The sequence below is a fragment of the Mobula hypostoma genome, chromosome 1 (genome assembly GCF_963921235.1).
Source record: "Mobula hypostoma chromosome 1, sMobHyp1.1, whole genome shotgun sequence".
NCBI lineage: Eukaryota > Metazoa > Chordata > Chondrichthyes > Myliobatiformes > Myliobatidae > Mobula > Mobula hypostoma.
Window position 1 is genome coordinate 232,591,877 of NC_086097.1, and position 26,834 is coordinate 232,618,710.

Here is a 26,834-nt window from a genome sequence, read left to right on the forward strand (position 1 = left end):
TGGGATCCAAGGAAACCCGGCTGTGTGGATTCAGAATTGGCTTGTCCACAGAAGGCAGAGGGTAGCTGTAGCTGGAGCATGCTCTGACTGGAGGTCGGTGACCAGTAGTGTGCTGCACGGATCAGTTCTGAGAACTGTGCTCTTTGTGACTCAGATAAGGAAGTAGAAGGATGCAGAAGTAAGTTTGGAGATGACACAAAGGTTGGTGAAGTTGTGAAAAGTGTAGAAGGTTGTCATGCATTGCAACAGGACATTGACAGGATGCAGAGCTGGGCTGAGAATTGGCAAATGGAGTTCCATCCAGAAAAATGTCAATTGATACACTTTGCTAAGAATCCTCCATTAATCTTGTACTTTGCCTTCAAGTTCAACCTTGCAAAGTGAAGGGACAGAGAGATCTTACAGTCCAAGCCTGTAGATCCCTCAAAATTATCACGTAAGTTGATAGGGTGGTCAAGAAGGCCTACGGTGTGTTGGCCTTGATTAGTTAGGGGATTGAGTTGAAGGGCTATGAGGTAATTTTGCAGCTCTATAAAACTCTGGTATAACCACACTTGGAGTATTATGTTCATTTCTGGTCACCTCACTATGGAAAAGATGTAGAAGCATTAGAAAAGATGCAGAAAAAATTTAAAAGAATACTGCCTATTCTAGAGAACATATCTTATGAGGAACAGTAAAGAGAACTGGGGCTTTTCTCTTTGGAACGAAACAAGATGAGAGGCAACTTGAAGGCCTACAAGAGGAGAGGCTATACTTGACTTGGTATTGGGAAATGAACCTGGTCAGGTGTCAGATCTCTCTATGGGAGAGCATTTTAGAGATAGTGATCATAATTCTATCTCCTTTACATAGCATTGGAGAGAGATAGGAACAGACAAGTTAGAGAAACGTTTAATTGGAATAGGGGGAATTATGAGGCAGGATCTTGGAAGCTTAAGTTGGGAACAGATGTTCTCAGGGAAAGGTACGAAAGAAATGTGGCAAATGTTCAGGGGATATTTGTGTGGAGTTCTGCATAAGTACATTCCAATGAGACAGGGAAAGGATGGTAGGATACAGGAACCGTAGTGTACAAAGGCTGTAGTAAATCTAGTCAAGAAGAAAATAAAAGGTTCAGAGAGCTAGGTAATGTTAGAGATCTAGAAGATTATAAGGCTAGCAGGAAGGAGCTTAAGAAGGAAATTAGGAGAGCCAGAAGGTGCCATGAGAAGGCCTTAGCGGGCAGGATTAAGGAAAACCCCAAGGCATTCTACAAGTATGTGAAGAGCAAGAGGATAAGATTTGAAAGAATAGGACCAATCAAGTGTGACAGTGGGAAAGTGTGTATGGAACCGGCGGAAATAGCAGAGGTACTTAATGAATAATTTACTTCAGTATTCACTATGGAAAAGGATCTTGGTGATTGTAGTGATGACTTGCAGAGGACTGAAAAGCTTGAGCATGTAGATATTAAGAAAGAGGATGTGCTGGAGCTTTTGGAAAGCATCAAGTTGGATAAGTCGCCAGGACCGATGAGATGCACCCCAGCCTACTATGGGAGGCAAGGGAGGAGATTGCTGAGCCTCTGGCAATGATCTTTGCATCATCAAAGGGGACAGGAGAGGTTCTGGAGGATTGGAGGGTTGTGGATGTTGTTCCCTTATTCAAGAAAGGGAGTAAGGATAGCCCAGGAAATTATAGACCAGTGAGTCTTACTTCAGTGATTGGTAAGTTGATGGAGAAGATCCTGAGAGGCAGGATTTATGAACATTTGGAGAGGTATAATATGATTAGGAATAGTCAGCATGGCTTTGTCAAGGGCAGGGCCTTACGAGCCTGATTGAATTTTTTGAGGATGTGACTAAACACATTGATGAAGGTAGAGCAGTAGATGTAGTGTATATGCATTTCAGCAAGGCATTTGATAAAGGTACCTCATGCAAGGCTTATTGAGAAAGTAAGGAGGCATGGGATCCAAACAGAAGGCAAAGAGTGGTTGTAGACGGGTCATATTCTGCATGAAGGTCGGTGACCAGTGGTCTACCTCAGGGATCTGTTCTGGGACCCTTACTCTTCGTGATTTTGATAAATGATCTAGATGAGGAAGTGGAGGGATGGGTTAGTAAGTTTGCTGATGACACAAAGGTTGGGAGTGTTATGAATAGTATGGAGGGCTGTTAGAGGTTACAGCGGGACATTGATAGGATGCAAAACTGGGCTGAGAAGTGGCAGATGGAGTTCCACCCAGATAAGTGTGAGGTGGTTAATTTTGATCGGTCAAATATGATGGCAGAATATGGTATTAATGGTAAGACTCTTGGCAGCGTGGAGGATGTGAAAGATCTTGGGGGTCTGAGTCCATAGGATACTCAAAGCTGCTACACAGGTTGACTCTGTGGTTAAGAAGGAGTATTGGTCTTCATCAATCGTGAAATTGAATTTAGGAGCCGAGAAGTTATGTTGCAGCTATATAGGACCCTGGTCAGACCCCACTTGGACTACTGTGCTCAGTTCTGGTCGTCTCACTACAGGAAGGATGTGGAAACCATAGAAAGGGTGCAGAGGATATTTACAAGGATGTTCCCTGGATTGGGGAGCATGCCTTATGAGAATAGGTTGAGTGAACTCAGTCTTTTCTCCTTGGAGCGACGTAGGATGAGAGGTGACCCGATACAGGTGTATAAGATGATGAGGGGCATTGATCGTGTGGATAGTCAGAGGCCTTTTCCCAGGGCTGAAATGGCTGCCACAAGAGGGCACTGGTTTAAGGTGCTTGGGAGTAGATACAGAGGAGATGTTGGGGTAAGTTTTTTACACAGAGAGTGGTGAGTGCGTGGAATGGGCTGCCGGCAACGGTGGTGGAGGCGGAAACAATAGGGTCTTTTAAGAGACTTTTGGATAGGTACATGGAGCTTAGAAAAATAGAGGACTATGGGTAACCGTAGTAATTTCTAAGGTAGGGACATGTTTGGCACAATTTTGTGGGCCAAAGGGCCTGTATTGTGCTGTAGGTTTTCTATGTTCTATGTTTCTAAAAAGCAGTAGATATACTGAATTTGAGTAGAATCGCGAAATGATGGAAGATATAAAGTCCTAGGATTATAGGTGGGGTATTGGTGATTACATCAGGGGCAAGAGAAACCTGTAATACTCCATTCCTCTAAGTGCCAGAGGTTACAGGTTTGAAAAGTGATGCTGAAATATTCTTGGTAAGTTGCTGCAGGGCATTTTGTAAATAGTATGCACACTGTTTCCATTTCGATATTTTTGAGATCTTTTAAGTAGTACTCACTATACTGATATATGAATATTTACAGACATCTTGTTAAACTGGGTATTTCTGAGAGAATGTATCTGTTCTAGTTCAGCAGTCCCCAACCACCTGGCCGCAAAGTATGTGCTAGCGGGCCGTGAGGAAATGATATGAGTCAGCTGCACCTTTCCTCATTCCCTGTCACGCACTGTTGAACCTGAACATAGGGTTGCCAACTGTCCCGTATTTGCCGGGACATCCCGTATATTGGGCTAAATTGGTTTGCCCCATACAGGATCGCCCTTGTCCCATATTTCCCCCGCTAAGGTAGAGCATTCCTGTGAAACCTTTTGTGCCGAAATGGCGTAAAGTGAAGAAGCAGTTACCATTAATTTATATGGGGAAAAATTTTTGAGCATTCCCAGACCCAAAAAATAACCTACCAAATCATACCAAGTAACACATAAAACCTAAAATAACACTAACATATAGTAAAAGCAGGAATGATATGATAAATACACAGCCTATATAAAGTAGAAATAATATATGTACAGTATAGTTGGGAAGATGAAGGCAAACCGATTTGTGGGGAAAAAATCGGCACTTACGCGCATGCACATGTCACGCATGGTCATGGTAGTCTTCCCTGGGGTAAAGTGTCCCAGGATTTGACTGCTACTTTTGTCCCTTATTTGGGAGTGAGAAAGTTGGCAACCCTAACTAAAAGACATGTTGACGTGAGTTTAACCCTACTTGGACACCCCCCCCCACCCCCCACCCCCCGGTCGGCCGGACCACAAGAATATTGTCCATATTAAACTGGTCCGCGGTGCAAAAAAAGCTTGGGGACCCCTGTTCTAGTTGCTGTCAAGCTTGTGTTACAGTTAAACCCATGTGGGTAAGTGAAAGGGGTAAGGACATTAAGGACAAGGTTTACATCAGTGATGGGTCCAGAAGGCAGGTCTAACTGGTCAGTCTTACCCCGCTACACCTACAAGAGGAGAGGCTGTAGTTGATCTAGTATTGGGAAATGTATTTGGTCAGGTGTCAGATCTCTCAGTGGGAGAGCATTTTGGAGACAGTGATCACAATTCTATCTCCCTTACCATAGCATTGGAGAGGGATAGGAACAGATGAGTTAGGAAAGTATTTCACTGGAGTAAGGAGAAATATGAGGCTATCTGGCAAGAACTTGGAAGCATAAATTGGCAACAGGTGTTCTCAGGGAAAGGTACGAAAGAAATGTGGCAAATGTTCAGGGGATATTTGCGTGGAGTTCTGCATAGGTACGTTCTAATGAGACAGGGAAAGGATGGTAGGATACAGGAACCGTGGTGTACAAAGGCTGTTGTAAATCTAGTCAAGAAGAAAAGAAGAGCTTACGAAAGGTTCAAAAAACTAGGTAATGATAGAGATTTAGAAGATAAGGCTAGCAGGAAGGAGCTTAAGAAAGAAGTTAGGAGAGCCAGAAGAGGCCATGAGAAGGCCTTGACAGACAGCATTCTACATGTATGTGAAGAGCAAGAGGATAAGACATGAGAGAATAGGACCAATCAAGTGAGACAGTGGAAAAGTATGTATGGAACCAGAGGAGATAGCAGAGGTACTTAATGAGTACTTTGCTTCAGTATTCACTACGGAAAAGGATCTTGGCAATTGTAGCAATGACATGGGGAGCACAGAGAGGGCACAAGTTTAAGGTGCTTGGAAGTAGGTATAGAGGAGATGTCAGGGGTAAGTTTTTTTACGCAGAGCGTGGTGAGATCGTGGAATGGGCTGCCGGCGATGGTGGTGGAGGCGGATACGATAAGGTTTTTTAAGAGGCTCCTGGACAAGTACATGAAGCTCAGATAAATAGAGGGCGATAGGAAACCCCAGGAAATTTCTCAGGTAAACTAATGTTTGCACAGCTTTGTGGGCTGAAGGGCCTGTATTGTGCTGTAGGTTTTCCGTGTTTCTGAATTATATGTCCGGATAGCAGTCACACCTGAAAGTGTTTTAATTGTAGCCAAGCAATTAATCATTTAACCTAACTCGTGATGCTGAAGTAATGATAACAACTTTAGTTTTATCTTGCTCCTATTGTAGTGTAGCAGATGTTTTTATTCTTGTCACAATCCCAGAGGACATCTCTTCCATGTGATGTTATTGAACACTCGTGGCTAGCTCATCTTTTAGTTGTTTGCAAAGCAAAAACATAGGAAATTTGTTAGCATGGAGGTTACCGTACAATTACAGTGCCAGTGACCCAGGTTCAATTCCGCTGCTGTCTGTAAGAGGTTTCTACGTTCTCCCCGTGACTTCATGGGTCTCTTCCGGATACTCTGGTTTCCTCACAAATTTCAAAGACATGGGTTAGTAGGTTAATGGGTATAACTGGGCAGTGCCGGCTCATTGGGACAGAAGGGGCTATTACTGTGGTGTATTTCTAAATAAATTAACTTATTGAAATAATAATTCTAAATACTTTTTATTAGAGAGTTTTAAATGTTCCACGTCATGGTATGCTAACGTTGCATTATTTTTTCCTCAAGGTCTGGAAGGGGTAGGAAATTGAGTGGCGATCAAATAACCTTGCCTACCACGGTTGATTATTCATCTGTTCCTAAACAGGTATCCATTTTGAAAAATAGTCTCACCCAGAAATAATCTTAATATATTGCTTATATTGCTGTTATTTGGTGTAAATGATAGGAATTTGCAAATTAATTTAAATTGACTTTAATAGAAAGAATTTTCCACAGAGCTAAATATTCTTATTTTGGAATCTATGGAAATGTTAATATTTTTCACAATTATGAATGGTAGTGAATTAATTTTTTGAAGATAAACATGCAGGATGAAGTTGCCTTTGCTAAAATAATGCTTCAGTGAGCACACGTAAGTGAGTGGTCCAAAGTTCTGTGTTCTATGTTAAAGTGAATAATGCAGATATTTCTTGCACTTTAGCCTTTTGACGGTTCTCTTAATTTGCAAATGAACTTGTGTATGGACATTCCTTCTGGAAGAGAAGTCTGAGACTTGATAGAAAAGTATAAAAATTTGAATGTAATGTTACAAGAAAAGGTTTGCGAACCCTTTGCATCTACCTGTTTTCTGCATTAATTACTCATAAAATGTGGTCTGGTCTTCATCTAAGTCACAATAATAGATAAACACAATCTGCCTAAACTGATAACACACATACTGAGTAGACCACTTAAATAATCAGTCTCGGCTACAAAAGCATTTCTAAAGTCCTGAGTGTTCGTCAGTCCACAGTTAGAGAAATTGTCTGCAAGTGGAGGAAACTCAGTACCGTTGCTATTTCCCCTAGGAGTGGGCGTTCTGCAAAGATCACACCAAGAGCACAATTTGCAATGCTGAAGGAAGTGAAAAAGAACCCAAGTATAACATCAAAAAACCTGCAGAAATTTCTAGAACTTGCTAAAGTCTCTGTTCATGTGTCCACTATAAGAAAAACACTGAACAAGAATGGTGTTCATGGAAGGACACCACGGAGGAAACCACTGTCCTCCAAAAGAAATATTATTGCATGTCTCAAGTTGGCAAAAGACCACCTGGATGTTCCACAACCGTTCTGGGGCAATGTTCTGTGGACAGATGAGACAAAAGTTGAACTTTTTGGCAGAAATGTAAATTGCTGTGTTCGGAGGGAAAAGGGCACCACACTCCAACACCAAAACCTCATCCCAATTGTGAAGCACAGTGGAAGGAGCATCGTGGCTTGGGGTTGCTTTGCTGCCGCAGGGCCTGGACAGCTTGCAATCATTGAGGGAAGAATGAACTCAAAATTGTATCAAGACATTTTATAGGAGAATGTCAGGGTAGCAGTCTGTCACCTGCTGCTTAATACAAGTTGGATGATGCAACAAGACGATGAGTAAATCAACAGCAGAATGGTTTTAAAAGAAGAAAGTTTGTGTTTTGGAATGGCTAAGTCAGAACAATTGCCAATTAACCCACCAACCGGTACGTCTGTGGACTGCGGGAGGAAACTGAAGCACCCAGAGGAAACCCACGCGGTCACAGGGAGAACGTACAAACGGCGGGAACTGTTGTTTGCCCTTCCCACTTTTTTCATAGCATATTAAATATCTATCAGGAACAATGAATGAGGATTGGATTCATTTCATAATTATTGTGAGTTGTGTAGGAATATCTCATTCCATTTTGTGCCAATGCCTCATTGAATGTTGAAAGCAAGTATTGAGGAAAGGAGGGGAAACACTAGAGCGATATCTCATCATGGAAGGTGCTTAGAATAGCCATGCTTGGAGAGATTGAATTGGAGTTGTAAGTGGATTGGTGGGGTGATCTAAGATGCCGTAGGATGGGAAAAGGAGAATTATTTTGATGGAAGCAGCTCCGTGTTTCCTGACACAGTAGAGTTGCCCAGTACAGGCTTTTCAGCCTGGAAAGCAAGAAATGTTAACTGGGAATAACATTGTTGAAAGTTAATTCCATGACATTATTTTAAATGTTGCTTTCACTACACTTGTCTCCATGCCTCCCCTTCTTAAAGTCTACCTATTTCATTTTTTGCCCTTGTGCATACTCATTAGGAACTCCTGTTAATTTTTTTTATAACATCTACTATACTTATCATCTTTTGTGCTAGTTTGCATGCTGTTATCTTTTTTTTCTCTCTCGTATATTTTCTGCTGGCCAAATCATGCTCAAGGGGAGTGCTGCTCTTAATTTCCCCATTTCTGTTCTTGCTCGTTTGGCTGGCTTGTAGCGTCCTGGATTTCAAATTATGTGATCTGGATGGCAGTAGAGTCTCTATGACAGAGGAAACCTTAATCCCCTTGCTCTACTGCCTGTCAAATGTGTAGCTTATTTAATAATTAAATAGCTTTGTCATTTTGACAAGTATTAGCACTGAAATAATAACAAAAAATTAAAGACATTGAAGTCAACATGTTTTAAAATATAAATTTAACGATTTATTTTGGTTTGGTTTAATTTTTTTAACTGTTTACTTGAAAGAACTTTGACTCTTTCTTCCACCCCCCGCCCACCCAAACTGTAGTGCTAAAATCTCCAATGAAATTAAATGTAGTGGGTTTTCAGTGCTGAAATGGTGTAAAATGTTAGGGAATGTCGGCACAGCTGGGCTTTCCAGTTCCCTTCATAAGAGGTCAGTAGCAGAGTGTTGCTAGCAGGTTAGGTATTCCGAGCATCCTTGTTTTACGTGCAGGAGATAGATAGGCTTAGCAGCTTTTGTTACCTGGTGCAATCTTTTTAATGTAATTTTTAAAGAACAAGATGGATATGAAAAATCTAAAAAATAAGCTGTTTAACAAAAATTATGAAGGTGATTCAGGAACGGCTTCTTCCCCTCTGTCATCTGATTTCTGAATAGACATTGATTCCATGAACGCTACCTCACTACTTTTTATTTCTATTTTTGCACTACTGATTTAATTTAACTATTTAATATACATCTACTTACTGTAATTCATGTCTTTTTTCTATTACTATATATTACATTGTAAAGCTGCTGCAAAGACAATAAACTTCACAAAATATGCCAGTGATACTAAACCTGATTCTGATTATTGCCCAGCCTGCAAAACTTTCCACATCAGTATTGTTCAATTGACAGTTGACAGCAATGATATTTTTGCCTATGCCATGAAACTGAAGCAAGTCAAAACATGTACCGCTCATGGTATCCACAAATCAACCATTCTTGGACAAAGCCCAGACATACTTGCCCCCGCCCACCCCCTCCTCCATGCACTCATCTACCGACACACACACAAAATACACGTAACAAATTCTTGGGAGTAAAGTCATTTGAGCTCAAGTGTCTCCACGATTTGGCTACTTAAACTACTTTGTGAAGCCAGATGATTTAAACCATTGAGGCTTAATATAGATGGTGTGAGTTTTCTCTTAGATGTAGTTTCCAAAGAAATTATTGGTATTATCTGTTGCCTGAGGCTGGGCACGTGGCCAAGTGGTTAAGGCATTCATAGTGACCTGAAGGTCGTGAGTTTGAGTCCCAGCTGAGGCAGTGTGTTGTGTCCTTGAGCAAGACACTTAACCACACAGTGCTCTGCGACGACACCGGTGCCAAGCTGTATCGGCCCTTGCCCTTCCCTTGGACAACATCGGTGTCATGGAGAGGGGAGATTTGCAGCATGGGCAACTGCCGGTCTTCCATACAACCTTGCCCAGGCCTGTGCCCTGGAGAGTGAAGACTTTCCAGGCGCAGATCCATGGTCTCGCAAGACTAACGGATGCCTTTATTAATGGCTGGAAGATGAATATTGTCTGATCATTAATTTTCACAGAGAATTGTTCATTCACATTATTTAAAACCAACCCTGAATAGAAGCCCTTAACTCAGATTTGCCATTGTTGCTCTTGACATTCCTCAGCAAAGTGGCATTTATAAAGGAGACAAATACCTTGCAGAATCATCTGCAGGTGGCATTGCAGTGACCAACAGGCTCTCGGGTCAGGAGGCTGCAGGGTAAATGCATTTTGCGGAGAATAAATACAAAGTTTTGTTACGTGAAGATCTGAAAGCCAGAATCAGTTGATATGATTAAAGTGTTCTCAATTCTGGGAGTCCTTGTTCAGTCTGTCTGAGAAGTGTATGGAGTCAGTTCTTTTCATTCACGCTGTGTGTCTGAGAGAAGTTCACTTGTTGTAGTTATGAGGCAATTACCTGCTGTGTTGGTGATCTAAGCAACATTTCTCTTTGCCAACTTTTTAACAGCCTATTTAGCAGCTGCTTGTCTGTTGAGGACCATATGTTTAATGTGGCAAAGTTTGAAAATTAAACTTGCTTGGTAATAATCTTGTATTTGAGCTTGCAAAATTTGTATCTTTACATACATGAAAAAAGCTTTTATGTACACACACTGAGTGTATGTTCATGGTCTTCTGCTGCTGTAGTCCATCCACTTCAAGATTCGATGTGTTGTGCGTTCAGAGATGTCCTTCTGTACACAACTGTTGTAACGCATGGTTATTTGAGGTACTCTCACCTTCCTGTCAGCTTGAACCAGTCTGGCCATTCTCCCTGGCCTCTCATTAATAGGACGTTTTTGCCCACTGAACTGGATTTATTTTATTCATTATGATTTTGGATATAAATGTATATGGCACAATTAAGTATGATAGCGCAGTAAGGGGTCTTGTTGATAGTGAAGCAGGTTGCTCTGAATTGCAAAGATATCTTGATTCATTAGGGAGATAGGCTGAGGAGTAGCAAATGATTTCAGCCTGGATAAACGTGAGGTGAAACATTTTCGATATTCGAAACGGTAGGATTTAAATATTGAATGGCAGGACACTAATAAGTTTTATGGAACAGAGACTTGGGAGTACAAGTGCACCATTCACTGAAAGTGGGCAGAATAGTGAAGAAGGCTTTTAGCACTCTAGTTTTCATTTGTCAGGGTGCTGAGCTTTGGAGTAGAGACATTTTGTTGCAGTTGGTGAGGCCTTACTTGGAGTACTGTGTACAGTTTTGGTCACCGTGTTGTAAGAAAGATATTGTCAATTTGGAGATGGTGCAGAAGAGATTTATGAGGATGCTGGCTGCACTAGAGGGTTTGAGATCTAGGGAGAGTTTGGCCACACTGGATCTTTATTCCTTGGACAGAGAAGAATGAGACCTGATCTCGTAAAGGTTTATAAAATCATGAAGGGTGTGGATCAAGTGGATGGTCATAGTCTTTTCCTTAGGGTTGGGAGTCTAGATACTAGATAAGAGAGGAGCGATTTAAAAAGGATTTGAGAATTAACTTCTTTACACAGAGAGTAGTGACGTAAATGGACCAAGCTGTCTGAGGAAGTGGTTGAGTTGGGTACATTTGCAACATTAAAGAAGCATTTTGTTAGGTACACCGAGAGCAGGGGTTTGGGTGGGGAGGGGGGTTTATGGGCCTATCACCAGCAACTGAGATGAGCAGTTGCAAATGTCTCATGTGGTCGGCATGGACTAGTTGGGCTGAAGGACCTGTTTCTGTGCTGTGTTACTGTGACTCTTTTTCAAAGCCAGAGTAAGTTTATTATTGAAGTATGTATATGTCTTCATATACAACCCTGAGATTCATTTTCTTGTAGGCATACTCAGTAAATCCATGTGAGAATCAATAAAAGAGAACAGCAATGTGGGTGTTCAACCTGTGTGTAAAAGACAACAGACTGTGTAAATACAAAAATAAATAAATAAACAATAAATATCAAGAACATGAGATAAAGAGTCCTTGAAGGCGAGCCCATGAGTTGTGGGAACATTTCAATGATGGTGCAAGTGAGGTTGAGTGACGTGATCCCCTTTGGTTCAGGAGCCTGATGTTTGAGGGGTAATAACTCATCTTGAATTGTATCATACAGCTTTATTTTATTATTTACCAGTGATTTGCAAATGTCACAAAGTTAGCCATTTCTTACAAATGAAAATTCTTTCACAAATATTTGTTCCCTTTCATATTGATTGATTGATGTCCTTTGCTTTGATTATGGGTAGGAGAGGTGTGCAGGATGACAACAGAACTTAGTGTGTGGTATTTCTTTGGGAGTAACATGTTTAAAATTGACATTCTTTGCGATGGACTTTGAAAGAAGGTTTCTCCTTTTTGGAAGAGACTATAATCTGATAAGGGAGTCCTTAACGTAATGCTGTTTTTTTTTATTACAACATTGGATTAGATTTGTTGCTCAATTATGTCTTTCCCAGTCCTTGCTAATCCTGTAACGTAAACAACAGGAATTCTGCAGATGCTGGAAATTCAAGCAACACACATCAAAGTTGCTGGTGAACGCAGCAGGCCAGGCAGCATCTCTAGGAAGAGGTACAGTTGACGTTTCAGGCCGAGACCCTTCGTCAGGACTAACTGAAGGAAGAGTTAGTAAGAGATTTGAAAGTGGGAGGGGGAGGGGGAGGGGGAGATCCAAAATGATAGGAGAAGACAGGAGGGGGAGGGATGGAGCCAAGAGCTGGACAGGTGATTGGCAAAGGGGATATGAGAGGATCATGGGACAGGAGGTCCGGGAAGAAAGACGGGGGTGGGGGAAACCCAGGGGATGGGCAAGGGGTATAGTCAGAGGGTCGGAGGGACAGAGGGAGAAAAAGGAGAGAGAGAGAAAGAATGAATGTGTGTATATAAATAAATAACGGATGGGGTACGAGGGGGAGGTGGGTCATTAGCGGAAGTTAGAGAAGTCAATGTTCATGCCATCAGGTTGGAGGCTACCCAGACGGAATATAAGGTGTTGTTCCTCCAACCTGAGTGTGGCTTCATCTTTACAGTAGAGGAGGCTGTGGATAGACATGTCAGAATGGGAATGGGATGTGGAATTAAAATGTGTGGACACTGGGAGATCCTGCTTTCTCTGGCAGACAGACCGTAGATGTTCAGCAAAGCGGTCTCCCAGTCTGTGTCGGGTCTCGCCAATATATAGAAGGCCACATCGGGAGCACCGGACGCAGTATATCACCCCAGTCGACTCACAGGTGAAGTGTCGCCTCACCTGGAAGGACTGTCTGGGGCCCTGAATGGTGGTAAGGGTCGTGGATAGACATGTCAGGATGGGAATGGGATGTGGATCCCTTACCACCATTCAGGGCCCCAGACAGTCCTTCCAGGTGAGGCGACACTTCACCTGTGAGTCGACTGGGGTGATATACTGCGTCCGGTGCTCCCGATGAGGCCTTCTATATATTGGCGAGACCCGACACAGACTGGGAGACCGCTTTGCTGAACACCTACGCTCTGTCCGCCAGAGAAAGCAGGATCTCCCAGTGGCCACACATTTTAATTCCACATCCTATTCCCATTCTGACATGTCTATCCACGGCCTCCTCTACAGTAAAGATGAAGCCACATCCAGGTTGGAGGAACAACACCTTATATTCCGTCTGGGTAGCCTCCAACCTGATGGCATGAACATTGACTTCTCTAACTTCCGCTAATGCCCCACCTCCCCCTCGTACCCCATCCATTATTTATTTATATACACACATTCCTTCTCTCTCTCTCCTTTTTCTCCCTATGTCCCTCTGACTATACCCCTTGCCCATCCTCTGGGTTCCCTCCCCCTTGTCTTTCTCCCTGGACCTCCTGTCCCATGATCCTCTCATAGCCCCTTTGCCAATCACCTGTCCAGCTCTTGGCTCCTTCCCTCCCCCTCCTGTCTTCTCCTCTCATTTTGGATCTCCCCCTCCCCTTCCCACTTTCAAATCTCTTACTAACTCTTCCTTCAGTTAGTCCTGATGAAGGGTCTCGGCCTGAAACGTTGACTGTACCTCTTCCTAGAGATGCTGCCTGGCCTGCTGTGTTCACCAGCAACTTTGATGTGTAATCCTGTAATGTATTGCTGTAATCCGTCCAATGATCCTGATTCTGAAAAGTGCCAGTGGAATACCAGAGCTTTGGAGGAATGGAGGTGGTGAACTGAATAGCTACTATTTCACTGAGCTAATTTCTCCCTAATTTTTCAAAGCAGTGTTTCATTTATTGAAATCTTTGTGGAGAAACTATGGTTTCAACATCAGAAAGTTTTCTGATCACATGATAAGGAGGAGGTTTATTTAGAGTTTGCGATTTGTTTTTAATTTAAAGTGTGTGCTTTTTTTTGTATACCTTCCAAGCCTGAAGTAGAAGAATGGAGTTCCTGGGATGAAGATGGTCCAACCAGTATTAAGATTGAAGGAGGTAATGGCAATTTGACAACACAACAAAATGGCCCTGGAGAGCCTGAAGAACCTGATTATTTTAAGGATATGACACCAAACATCCGAAAACCTCAAAAGGTGAGTGTTTTTATTTTTAAAAAAGCTGCATGAAATTTCCATGAAAATTACTGTAAAATTACTGGCTGGCTGGTGGCGCAGTGGCATCAGCGCCGGATTTCGGAGCAAAGGCTCCCGAGTTTGAATCCAAGTCGGGCCAACCCCGAGCACGCTTTCCATCCGTGCCGGGTTGAGCGTCGAGCTAGCCACTCGGTCCCGTAAAAAACAAGGGTCGAGTCAGGAACGTTCATATCGTGACCCGGTTAATCCGGAAGGAGACCAATCCTGACACTACACGCCAGACGAGAATGGCTGACTGTCTGGTGTGACACGCTAGGAAGGGACTGTAAAATTCCAAACATTTTCTTTTGCTATTTGGTTTATTACATGTACTGTGTTACAGTGGAAAACATTTGTTTTTTTCTTGCTAGCCATACAGGTCATTCTAAATATATCCTAAACAAAAGTATATCAGGGTAGTACAAGGGGCAATAACAGAATGCAGGTAGACAAAGTATAAAGGCACCAACAAGGCTGGAAGTGTCATTGCAGACACTACTTGCCCAGCAAACTGCCTTTTCCAAAAGCTCCCTTCTGGAAAGCGCTATAAGGCTATTAAAACAAGAACTTCATTGCATTTTAATTGTTTCTTCCCCCAAGGCAGTTAATCTGATTCACCATTCTAGTTAGCCCTCCCAACCCCCCTCTATCTACTACCTCAGTCACTGCTCATCACTGAACACCTTGAGCCATTTTTTATAATGCTGCTTAAAATGTAAATAAATCTTGGTATTGATGGATTTATTCACATTTTATTCCATATTTGTTCTTTAATCTCTAACTTTACTTTTTATGTAATTCTATATAATTGTTAAACGTTGCTGTTTTATTTTGCCGTGCCAACACACGACAGGAAATTCCTAAATATATATGGTTATTAAAGTTGATCCTTCATCTTGAGATCAACAGCTCATCTCTATTGTATAAGAGGTCTGTTCAAGAGTTTTATAAAAATGGGTTAGAAGCTGCCCCTGAGCTTGGGGGTGTGTGTTACCAAGCATTTGTATCTTCTGCCTGGTGGAATGGGGCAGGGTGGGAGGGGGGTGGGTAGAAGTCCAAATGATCAGGGTGAAAGTGTCTTTGATGATTGCCCTTCCTGGAGTCAGCAGGAAGTGTAGTCAGTCAATGGCAGGGAGGCTGCTTTTTGTGATATTTCATTGACAAGTGTATGTATTTTAAAAACTACTAAAATCCTATTTTATTCAGTATTCTTATGCTTAATCCAATCTAGATTATTATTAAGAAGAAAGAACCTTTACATTTTGGAATCCCAGATGACACCATGGGGTTTTCAAGTAGATTGGCAGCTACGCAAGAAATTCCATTCAGTCAGCCAACAGTAAGTAATTTGAGGACCTCTTCACTTCAACTTTTTCCCAAATGTGTTATAAGAAAAATAAGTGATTTTAGCAATATGCTTCAATGTTTAGAAGAGTAGACTTTTAAATGAACTGCAGTGGATTCATTGTGAGAATGCGGTACGTGTGCTTGTGGGCCGATTGATCATGTGGTAAGTTGTATCAGCCTCCGGTGTGTGGAGGGACCTCTTGTTTTATGTGGGCTTTCAAGTGTATGTGCTTTTCGTCCTTGTGGACTTGGTTTGTCGCTCCCACACTGCATTGTACATTGCCTCATGTTTACTGAGGCTAACATGACTCAGTAATAGCATATTATCCTTTTAATCTGTTGTCATTTTTGTACTGTGCATACATAACATAAACCAAGAGTTATTCTGAGCAGCAAACACAAGGAAATCTGCAGATGCTGGAATTTCAAGCAACACACATCAAAGTTGCTGGTGAACGCAGCAGGCCAGGCAGCATCTCTAGGAAGAGGTACAGTCGACGTTTCGGACTGAGACCCTTCGTCAGGACGTCCTGACGAACGGCCTCGGCCCGAAATGTCGACTGTACCTCTTCCTAGAGATGCTGCCTGGCCTGCTGCATTCACCAGCAACTTTGATGTGTGTTGCTTGTTATTCTGATCAGGAGTATCCTAGTTCTGAATTTCTTTTAACTGTTTAAAGTTTGTTGTATATTTGTCCTTCTGCTCTTTCTAAATGTAGTAAAGCAAAGTAATTGGAATTGAAAGTGAATTTCTTTCGTTTTCTTTAAAAATCTGGGTTATTTGACACGTTAGAGATGTATATTTTGAACATGGGAAGTAAATCTCTTCGTATGTTATAGTTTAATCTTGTGACAAGTGGCCAATTGTTTCAAATTTGGTCACCTTAAGAAAGGAGAGTAAAAGAAAGTGGAATAAGAGATATGAATTGTAGTTTTGGGTTTCATAAAAAAATACTTGCATAATCTGCTTTTTTTTTGTAGGCTGAACTGGGAGATTTTGACACTTGGCAAGAAAATACTAATGCCTGGGAAGAGGATGGAGATGCCACTTGGGAGGCAGAAGAAGTGCTGAGGTAACCAGTTTTGTTTCTTCTTCTTTATTTGCAGTCGAAGGAGGTTGGATGGCATCGCTTATCGTATTTAAATGTAGCTTGTAAAATACTGAACCGCAATGTGCTTCCACAGACTGGAGAGAACGGAAAACAAAATGCTGAAAGAACTCAGGTGAAGCAGCATCAATGGAGGCAAAAGGTGTAAGTTATTGATTGGGTGTCACGACTCGGCATCGGGATTGAGGGAGTAAGGAAGATTGCCAGTATAGAACAGTACATAGAGGTCTGGGATGTAGGTTTGGAGGTTATAAGTGGATGGGAATGGTGATGGCTCTGGACCTGTACTTGCTGGAGCTTAGAGGGGAATCTCATTGAGAGGCTTGGGTAAAGTGAGGATGTTTCCTATAGTGGGGGACGTCTAGGATCAGAGGGCACTGCCTCAGAATACTCGGACTTCCCTTTAGAACAGAGATGAGAAAGTATTTCTTTAGCCAGAGAATGGTGAATCTGTGGAATTCATTGCCACGGACAGCGTGGAGGTCAAGTCTTGGGTATATTTAAAGCGGAAGTTGATGAGTTCCTGATTGGTAAGGGTGTCAAAGGTTAAGGTGAGAGATGGCAGGAATAATAGGTTGAGCAGATGGAGCTAGGTGGATGGAGAGACTAGGGATGAACAAAAGGGAGAAGAAAACGATGTGTGTGTAGAGCACTAGGTATGTGGATTACCTGAAATTGGAAAATTCAATATTCATACCATTAGGTTGCAAGCTGCACAAGTGGAATATAAGATCATTTTACCCTGATTTGTGTGTGGCAAAGAAAGGCTGAGGAAAGACTGGATAAGGTGGGAATGGGAAGGATAATTCAAATTCTAGAAGCACAAGATGGCAGTGTAAAAGGAGCACAGGTGCTCTGCAAAGCAGCCTCCTAGCACGTGCTTAGTTTCATCAGTGTAGATGAGGCGACATTGCAGGTACTGAATGTAGTAAACAAGGCTAGATGTACCTCTGCCTCACCTGTAAGGGCTGTTTAAGTACCTGAATGGTAGTGAGAGGTGAGGTGAAGTGTATTTCCTTTAGTTCTAGGGTGAAACGCCAGGGGGTGGGGAGATGTGGGGAAGGAGAATGGACCAGAGAGTTCTGGAGAGAGGGGAAAGCAGAAAGGTGGGGTGTGACTGATAAGGAAACATAAATTATACACAATTTTTTCAAGAAAGCACAACTAAAACAAAGTCTATTTTAGTGTAAGGTGATCAAGATGGTTGTAGTGAATAGGCTTTTTTTAGTTTTTTTTATCAGAATTTATAATTTTATTGTGGTTTTGTGTTGTGCTCCAGTACTTTGAATTTATTTTTGCATCCTACTGTTTAGCTGCATTTTAAAAATATTTTTGTTTCATAGATGTACTGATATAAATACTAACCATCTATATTCTTTGTTACTGATCATTTCAAAGAGCCTTGGCCCAAAATGTTGACTCTTTATTCCTTTCCGTAGATGCTGCCTGACCTGCTGAGTTCCTCCAGCATTTTGTATGGTTTACTCTAGATTTCCAGCAACTGCAGAATCTCTTGCGTTTATTAGATTCATTTCTTCTGTTCCTTCAGAATATTGTACATCTTTACCACTATTTCCTTTTCCGTTCAGTACATCTCATTTAGAATGCTGTCACCTTACCTCCTGGCCTTTTATTGTTTATCCTTTGTCCTTAGTTTAAAATATCAGTTTAGCAGTGTGAAACTAAAAATGTTTAATATTCTGTGATTGGCTTCAATAGCTGAGATTATTTGAATTCCACAGAACTTTTACAAAAAACAATTAAGGTAGTTGCTTTGTACACTAGGGATCCATTTGTAAATGATTAAGAATTATAGCATTCAAAAGGCTACTGAACAATTCTAATATCTGTGTCTGGAGCTTGTACAGCACATGTTCAGCATATCTCCAGCACAAACCATCAGTGATTTGGCCTTTTTTATGTCATTAATGCAGTAAAGGATTTGTAAAACTACTTTGCTTGTAAGCTAAAGTATCTTACTACTAATACAAAAGTATTAGTAAAGCTACTTTGGTAAAGCTCTGGTCTTGCATTCTGTCATCAAGCAATTTCAGAATCAGAATTAGGTTTATTATCACTGGCATATGTTGTGAAATTTGTTGTTAGTTAGGTAGTGTTCATGGGTTCATTGTCCATTCAGAAATCTGGTGGCAGAGTAGAATAAGCTGTTCCTGAATTGTTGAATGTGTGTCTTCAGGCTCCTGTACCTCCTCCCTGATAGTGGCAATGAGAAGAGGGCATATCCTAGGTGAAGAAGGTCCTTAATCATGGATGCTGCCTTTTTAAGACATTGCTCCTTGAAAATGTCTAGTCAGCGTGCTGGGGATACTAGTGCTCATGATGGAGCTGACTGAGTTTGCAACTTTCTGCAGCTTATTTTGATCCTGTGCAGTGTGCCCCTCTTTTCCCCCCACCCACTACCAGATGGTTGTGCAGCCAGATAAAACGCTCTCCATGGTACATCTGTAGAAATTTTGGTGACATTTCAGATCTCCCAAAACTCTAAATGTAATATAGCTGCTGTCGTGCCTTCTTTGTAAGTGCATGGATATGCTGGATCCAGGTTAGAATCTCAGAGATGTTGACACCCAGGAAGTTGAAATTGCTCACCCTTTCCAATACTGATCCCTTGATGAGGACTGGTGTATATGCCCCGGGCTTATCCTTTCTGAAGTCGACATTCAATTCGTTGGTCTTGCTGACAGTGAGTGCAAAGTTGTTGCTACTACAACACTCAACTAGCGGAACTATGTCACTCCTGTACGCCTTCTTATCACCATCTGAAATTCTACCAACAATAGTTGTGTCATCAACAAATTTATAGATGGAACTTGCCACCTAGTCATGGGTGTAGACAGAGTAGGGCAGTAGGCTGAACACACAGTCTTGAGATGCACTGCCGTTGATTATCAGCAGTGTTATTTCTGATCTGCAAAGACTGTGGTCTTCCACTGAGGAAGTTCGAGGATTGAGTTGCAGAGGGAGGTGCAGAGGTTTCAGATCTTTTTGATCAGAACCATAAGAATAATTGTGTTAAACACAGAGTTGCAGTTTCTGTGATTTGGCATGTCTTGGCTCTGTAGTACAGAATTAGACAAATTAATTCAAGGTAAGATCTAATTATAATCTAAAATTAACTTAAGTCTTTACGTAATTAAACTACCAGTGCAACCTTTGCAATCTCGGTTGACAATATTTCCAACTTTTTGGAACTTTTGGTTAGCAATGGATTCTGAGAACTGAAGCCCTGTGTAACCCATGGAGTATCCTGCTTTTTAAAAAAAAGACATCTCTCCCAAAGGTGATGAAGGAGTAGGATCTGTGGTGTAGTCCCAGAGTTTGAACTTGTATATTCGGCAGGTGACTTTTAAGAATGAAAAATAATAAATCAGTAATTTTTGCGTATCTTGAATATAATTTGTGCTTGAAGTCTTGAAGTCAGATTAGCTTTGATATTAGTTGTCTCATTCAATGCAACATAATATTTCACTAGTATTGAGGCTTTCTCCTTGAGTTTTTTTGCCAGTTGAGCCATTTAATTAACTTTCCTGTTTCTGCATAATGTTGCTCACCTGTGTAAATTTCTACTCTTCCTGTTATTCCCCAACCCTCAGGCAGCAGAAGCTTGCTGAGAGAGAAAAGAGGTCAGCTGAACAACAGAGGAAGAAGATAGAAAAGGATGCACAAAGATTACTGAGAAAGGAACAGAACAAAATTGCTGTAAAACTTTCATAACTATAAGTGATCTATCAGGACCTGTGGTAACTATGACCGGTGTATTTTGTCGAAGAATGTTTTTTTAAGTAATTGCTATTGCTGTGCATTTGATCGGTACAGCTTCAGTTTTGCCTGTCACCACCTGATGCTTGGAAATCTTTCTGGATTACTGGAAATCATTGAGATGAGGGATTTTTTTTCAGTGTATACATATTTTTGTCAGGTGTCCAATCAGTGCATTGTTCAATGCAGTACTTTACTGTATCAGCATCTGAAATCTGGGTAGATTATTTACAGTAGTTCTTCAGGTTCAATATTAGGAATATCTGTAGTTGTGTGGCATAATTTATCTATATGTAAAATACCTTTCATTTGAAATTATATTTAAACATTAAAAAGTGTTGGTCCGTTCCTTTGACTGTCCAGATTTACTTATCATCATTTAGTTCTGCTATTGTTAGACAATAAGATATTACCAATGAAATCAAGGAATTATCAAAATATCAGAGTTAGTGTTGTATATATTTTCTAAACAGATTCTTGAGAGAATGGTAGGTACAAAGAGAGAACTAAATATGTTTATATGTATCTGCTTAAATATCTCAAAGTTGCTAGCTAGAAACTAAATAGGACCGTTACAGAAGCTCAGTTTTTTTAAAAAGATGAATTCATTACTTTTGGCTTTTTGGAAGTTAGCATTTTGGTTGATTACTGTACAGATTAAAATACTATTCCTGCGGGAGCAATGAGAATGTAACTATTATGAAGCTTGATGTGTGTCTGTATTTGCATCTAGTTAATTGACACTGCTGTAAGATTTGAAATTTTAACATAATTTATTGTTCCACAGCATCAGCCATGTTTTTTTTTAGGAAGCCGGCCAAATTGGCTTGTGTTTATTTTTGTTAAGCTGTTTTTCATATTTCTTTTAATTGCTTTAAAATGACATGTTGCCTTGAATGCAATTTTGTACTTTAAATGAAAGTTATCCTTATTCTGCTCTGAGTAGGCACCTAATGATAGTCTTATGGACTCTGTAATCTAAAGTGAAAGAATATTTTTAATATTGTGAAAAATACGGTGAAACTGCTGCCTAATCCGTAACTAGAACAGAATCATTTTTAAACCTATGCTATATTGCTATTCCAGTCCACATCTTGAAATGTGCTGATTAAAAGGTGCTTAGTCTACAACTATGATTCAATTTACTGGCAATGAGCATACCAGGTTTTTTTTCATAAATGAGATGCCTAGATATGTTTTACTATTCTGTGCATTCAGAGTTTTTTGGACAAAATTCCCTAAGCAAAAATGTAATTCACTATAGTGCATTGAAAATAATTTAACATACAAGGTTCACTAGACTTGAGTCTGGCTTAATGGTCTTTCCTTGCTGATTCTGCTGCAGTTTTACGGATACCTCACACATCCATCTTGTCACCTACTAGACAAGATATTTGGCTATTTAAATAATGTCTTTTTAGGGTTTTTGCATAGTTTGTCTGTATGCATCCAGCAGAGCTAAAGCCAGCACAGAAATGGGAGCAGAAACCATCAATGAATAATGTCACTCACTAGGAAACAATAGTTTGGGTAATGACTATTCATTATTTAACAATTGGTAATATTGTCATCTGGTGTGTTGATATAAAAACAAATGACTTTATTAAGAGAATTTATCAAATTTATAAAAATTGCCCTACAGATAAAAATATAATCTAACAAAAACTGTAAAGCATTAATTATAAAAGTGTAAATTGGAAAATAATAAAGCTAATATACATGAGTTAGTTCAGCCCTTCTGTTAAGGGCTGAACTAACTTGTGTTGGCTTTACCATTGCCCATCAAGTGTATAGTTAGAGCTCTCTTCCTCATACAGATTTTGGATCACTAAGTACTGACCTTTGCATCTGGCATATCATTTCTGGGCATCTGAACAAGTCACTAGTCCTGTTACCATCAAAACCCAGATTGCTCCTTACCTAAGGCCCAAAGGTTCCCAACCTGGAGTCCACGTACCCCTCGGTTAATGGTACGGGTCCATGTCATAAAAAGGGTTGGGAACCCCTGCCCTCGAATGATTTGTCCATATTCCTTGGTACTTTGTTCAACAATAGCCTAGAATTGAATTAAACTGTCAAGATATTGTCTATTATTCAGGTCTTCCTTACCAACTAGAATTGATGCTTTTAGCTGAACAAGGAGTGGTCTTGTCACTATTCCACATACTGGCTGCTGCCTCAGCTGACTTTATTTTTATCAAACTAGATGCACTGAAATAACTCCTATTAGTGTCCTCATAAAGTGCTTCTCCAAACACATTGACAGCTTTACTGGCCCTATTCCCTACCGTCCCCAATCTAATTTCAGCTCCGAGTAAACAGATTATCTTGGCTGTGTTTCTTCTCTGATATCCGTTCATTAGTCTTGGTAGTCAACGCGCGTGATATCCATGTGTTTTCTTGCCTATAAATTTCCGTTATTTTTGTTTAACCTCGTCTGCCTAAACAGGGTGGTTATGTCTCATATGATGTCCAAAGCCCATCCAAACCAGCAAAAGCTTTATTGAAATAACTCTACTAAAGAAATTTGCTCTGCCTAGTTCCCTTAGTGGGATTGATGATATTAAGGCCACTTTTATACTTGGGAAAAGTAACAAGTTAGTGTGTGGAACATTTTCAAATTTGCTACTCTTGGAATGTAATATACTAGCTAATTCACTAGATACTTTACATTCCTATGCTTCACAAGTTCATTTTCATTTGAAAGCCTTCCTTGTATATATGAACTGTTTAAGATCATAAGACACAGGAGCAGAATTAGGCTGTTTGGCCCTTTGAGTCTGCTGCACCATTCCATCGTGCCTGGTTTATCATCCCTCTCTTCTGTGTTGCTATCAACATCCAGGACACTGTCCACAATCCTGTTCAATACAACACCTAGCATCTTTGCTGCTGCAATTACAATTGCCTCCATAACCCCTACCACCAGCATCCATCCCTACCCTTTCCATCAGTTTCATTTTCATGTCGTACGTTTTATTGACCAAGTTTGCACAGCTATGTGTACTAATGCTAAATGACCTCAGAGTAGTAAGCCTAAAATCGTCCCTCAAGTAGGCTAAAATATCACAGTCTGTTTTAATGTATGCTTCAGCCAGGACCTTGAACCTCACACTCATCCTCTTCCTATACATCATGGAGGAACTTGCATCCAAGAAATTTTAAATTAAAAAAAAATTCTGAAAGCAGTCATCCTTGAAAGTTTGTGCAGCTACTCTTGAGTTTTGAGCAATTCTTTCCAGACTAGTTAATTAAGAATCTGGCGTAGAACACAGTAGAGTTATCGTTTCAGAGTAACAATGCATCGTTGAGGAGGCTTCTCACCAATAAAATCACGCAGACAATATCATTCACTTCCCAGCAACCTCTCGCAGCACGTATTAACGGGCAAAAGCCATTGCTCAAGATGAATACATTAAGGTGGAGCAGACAGTTACGAAGTTTGGTTTGCTGTGTCTCATGGTTATCACAATTGTCAGTTGATGATGTCATCACCTGTGCGCACTTTCATTAATGCCTCCCATGTCAGGCATTGATTGTCACTGATTTAGTGAAGGACTCTGGTGAGGTGTACAATCAGTTTGCAGTTAAACATCTTGCACTATCTTTTATTCTGATTCAGCGGGTAATTAAAATATATTACACTTGTATTGAATTTGGTGAAAATATTGCAAAACTCAAAATTTTTCTTTGTATCCAGAGCTATTCAGAAGTTTTACTGTTGGCTTTAGACTGCAAACCTAATACTACATGGTCATATCAAATATCTTTTATCACTCTAAGAATATAAATCACTTGTCAATCTGGTAATCATTGATCATTAGAAATAGTTTTCTTTGTCATAAGTTTTTTTTTCTACATTACTTTTAGCAACCTTTATACTAAGTCATGTAAATTGTATAATTTTTTATAAATCTGTAAAATACCTGTTTAAATTATTGTACAGTATTAAAAAGGGCAATTGGAAACTCGTGGTCTTTGTTCTATTATATAAGTTGGGCAAAAGAGGAAAGTTATTTCAAGATGTTAAACATTTAACAAATGTCATTTGATCTGCTTGTGAAACTTTTTTATCTACCTTTATTTTTCCCTTGGCAGAAACCATCTGCATTTTGTGATAATTTCTTTGTATTTTAGTTTGAATTTAATGAAAAATAAGTAAATTTGTTTTTAGATTTTGCCCAGTTTTGATTGCCCAAAGAAAGCACATTGTTGCTTTCCTTGTACTAGCTACGTTATTGACTTGACATAATAATCTCTATACACACACACACACACACACACAATAATTTCAACACACCAATTATGTATGTACTTTTAAGATGCAGTTTATCCTGCAACATCACCAGAATCTTCTGAGATCCATGAAGAAGCAGTTGGTTAGTTTGACAGTAATTAGGACACTTCAGCTGGGTGGAACTGAGAGTTTATGCAGTGCTTATAAAAGGTATTCAACTCTGCAGAAACTTTCATGCTTTATACAACATTGAATCACAGTGGATTTAATTTGGAGTTTTTGACTCGTGTCAAAGTGAAAACAGATTCTACAAAGTGATCTAAATTAATTACAAATATAAAACACAAAATAATTGATTACACAAGTAGTCCTCCCTCCTCCTCCTTCCCCCTTAATATGACATACCAATTTGTCAGTGGTGCAGCTAACTGGTTTTAAAGTCAAATAAATGGAGATCAGCTGTGTGCAGTCAAGGTGTTGAATTGATTGTAGAAAAAATACACCTGTACCTGGAAGGCCCAACTGCTGGTGAGTCAGATCCTGGCAAAAACTACACCATGCAGCCAAAAGAACACCCCAAGTAACTCCACTTAAAGGTTATTAAGTCACTGAATATCCCTAGGAGTACAGTTAAGTCAATCTTCAAGAATATGGCACAGCTGGAAAACTGCCTAGAGCAGGCAGTCCTCAAAAACTGAGTGACTGTTACAGTAAAACTCCAAACGTGCTCGGCTATTGTTCGGAAATTTTGAAAAAGGATCTAGTGCTTTATTGGCATATATGATGAACAAACTCTTCCTGGGCTTCCATTTGGGTACAGGTATTGATTTTAACCGATGTTTTTTGTTGCATGTTTCCTTTGACCAGCACACTACAGCAAATTCCTAACACGTGCGTGTATAAGGCAAATATCGTTGATCCCGATTTAAAAAAAAATCATAAAATGGCCAAGTAAAGTAGGTTTGAATAATTTAATGATCAAGTGACCTGTTCCTGTTAGACCGATCCGCAGCTGCTGAGGGAAGCTTAAATGGGAATTACTGCCTGTGCCGTGCAACAGTGAGTATAGGAATAGAGTGAGGTGGAGAATAAATGCGTGGCTGAGGGATTGGAGCAGGGGGTAGAGATTCAGATTTCTGGATCATTCGGACCTCTTCTGGAGCAGGTGTGACCTGTACAAAAAGGATGGGTTGCACTTGAATCCGAGGGGGACCAATATCCTGGCGGGGAGGTTTGTTAAGGCTATTCGGGAGAGTTTAAACTGGAATTGCTGGGGGTGGGGAGTGGGAACCGAACTGAAGTGAAGGAGGAAATGGAGGTTGGCTCACAAATAGAGAAAGCTTGGAGACGAGAGGGAGGATAGGCAGGTGATAGAGAAGGGACGCGCTCAGACTGATGGTTTGAGATGCGTCTATTTTAGTGCGAGGAGTATCATGAACAAAGCGGGTGAGCTTAGAGCTTGGATCAGCACTTGGAGCTATGATGTTGTGGCCATTACAGAGACTTGGATGGTGCAGGGGCAGGAATGGCCACTTCAAGTGCCAGGCTTTAGATGTTTCAGAAAGGACAGGGAGGGAGGCAGAAGAGGTGGGGGCGTGGCAATGTTGATCAGAGATAGTGTCACAACTGCAGAAGAGGAGGAAGTCATGGAGGAGTTGTCTACGGAGTCTCTGGGTGGAAGTTAGGAATAGGAAGGGGTCAGTAACTCTACTGGGTATTTTTATAGACCACCCAGTAGTAACAGGGACATCGAGGAGCAGATAGGGAGACCTATTCCGCAAAGGTGTAATAATAAGTGTTGCGGTGGGAGATTTTAATTTCCCGAATATTGATTGGCACCTTCCTAGAGTAAGGGGTTTAGATGAGATGGAGTTTGTTAGGTGTGTTCCGGAAGGTTTCTTGACATAATATGTAGATAAGCCACAAGAGGAGAGGCTGTACTTGATCTGGTATTGGGAAATGAACCTGTTCAGGTGTCAGATCTCTCAGTGGGAAAGCATTTTGGAGAAAGTGATCACAATTCTATCTCTTTCACCATAGCATTGGAGAGAGATAGGAACAGACAAGTGAGGAAAGCATTTAATTGGAGTAAGAGGAAATATGAGGCTAAAGGCAGGATCTTGGAAGCATAAATTGGGGACAGATGTTCCCAGGGAAATGTGTGGAAGAAATGTGGCAAACGCTCAGGGGATATTTGCGTGGGGTTCTGCGTAGGTACGTTCCAATGAGACGGAAAGAGATGGTTGGGTACAGGAATCGTGGTTTACAAAGGCTGTTGTAAGTCAAGTCAAGAAGAAAAGAAGAG

At 40.7% G+C, this 26,834-nt stretch overlaps 1 protein-coding gene across 1 annotated transcript in view; it reads left to right on the forward strand.

Moving 5' to 3' along the window:
• ebag9 (estrogen receptor binding site associated antigen 9) overlaps positions 1 to 24,282 on the forward strand; it is a 40,121-nt gene extending 15,839 nt beyond the window's left edge. The window contains exons 2-6 of the mRNA XM_063066108.1: positions 5,770 to 5,848; positions 13,857 to 14,018; positions 15,289 to 15,396; positions 16,385 to 16,476; positions 20,127 to 24,282. Coding sequence (XP_062922178.1) covers positions 5,770 to 5,848; positions 13,857 to 14,018; positions 15,289 to 15,396; positions 16,385 to 16,476; positions 20,127 to 20,247 — 562 coding nt within the window. The 3' untranslated portion in view covers positions 20,248 to 24,282. The remainder of the gene's footprint in view (positions 1 to 5,769; positions 5,849 to 13,856; positions 14,019 to 15,288; positions 15,397 to 16,384; positions 16,477 to 20,126) is intronic.
• Positions 24,283 to 26,834: the final 2,552 nt, after the last annotated feature.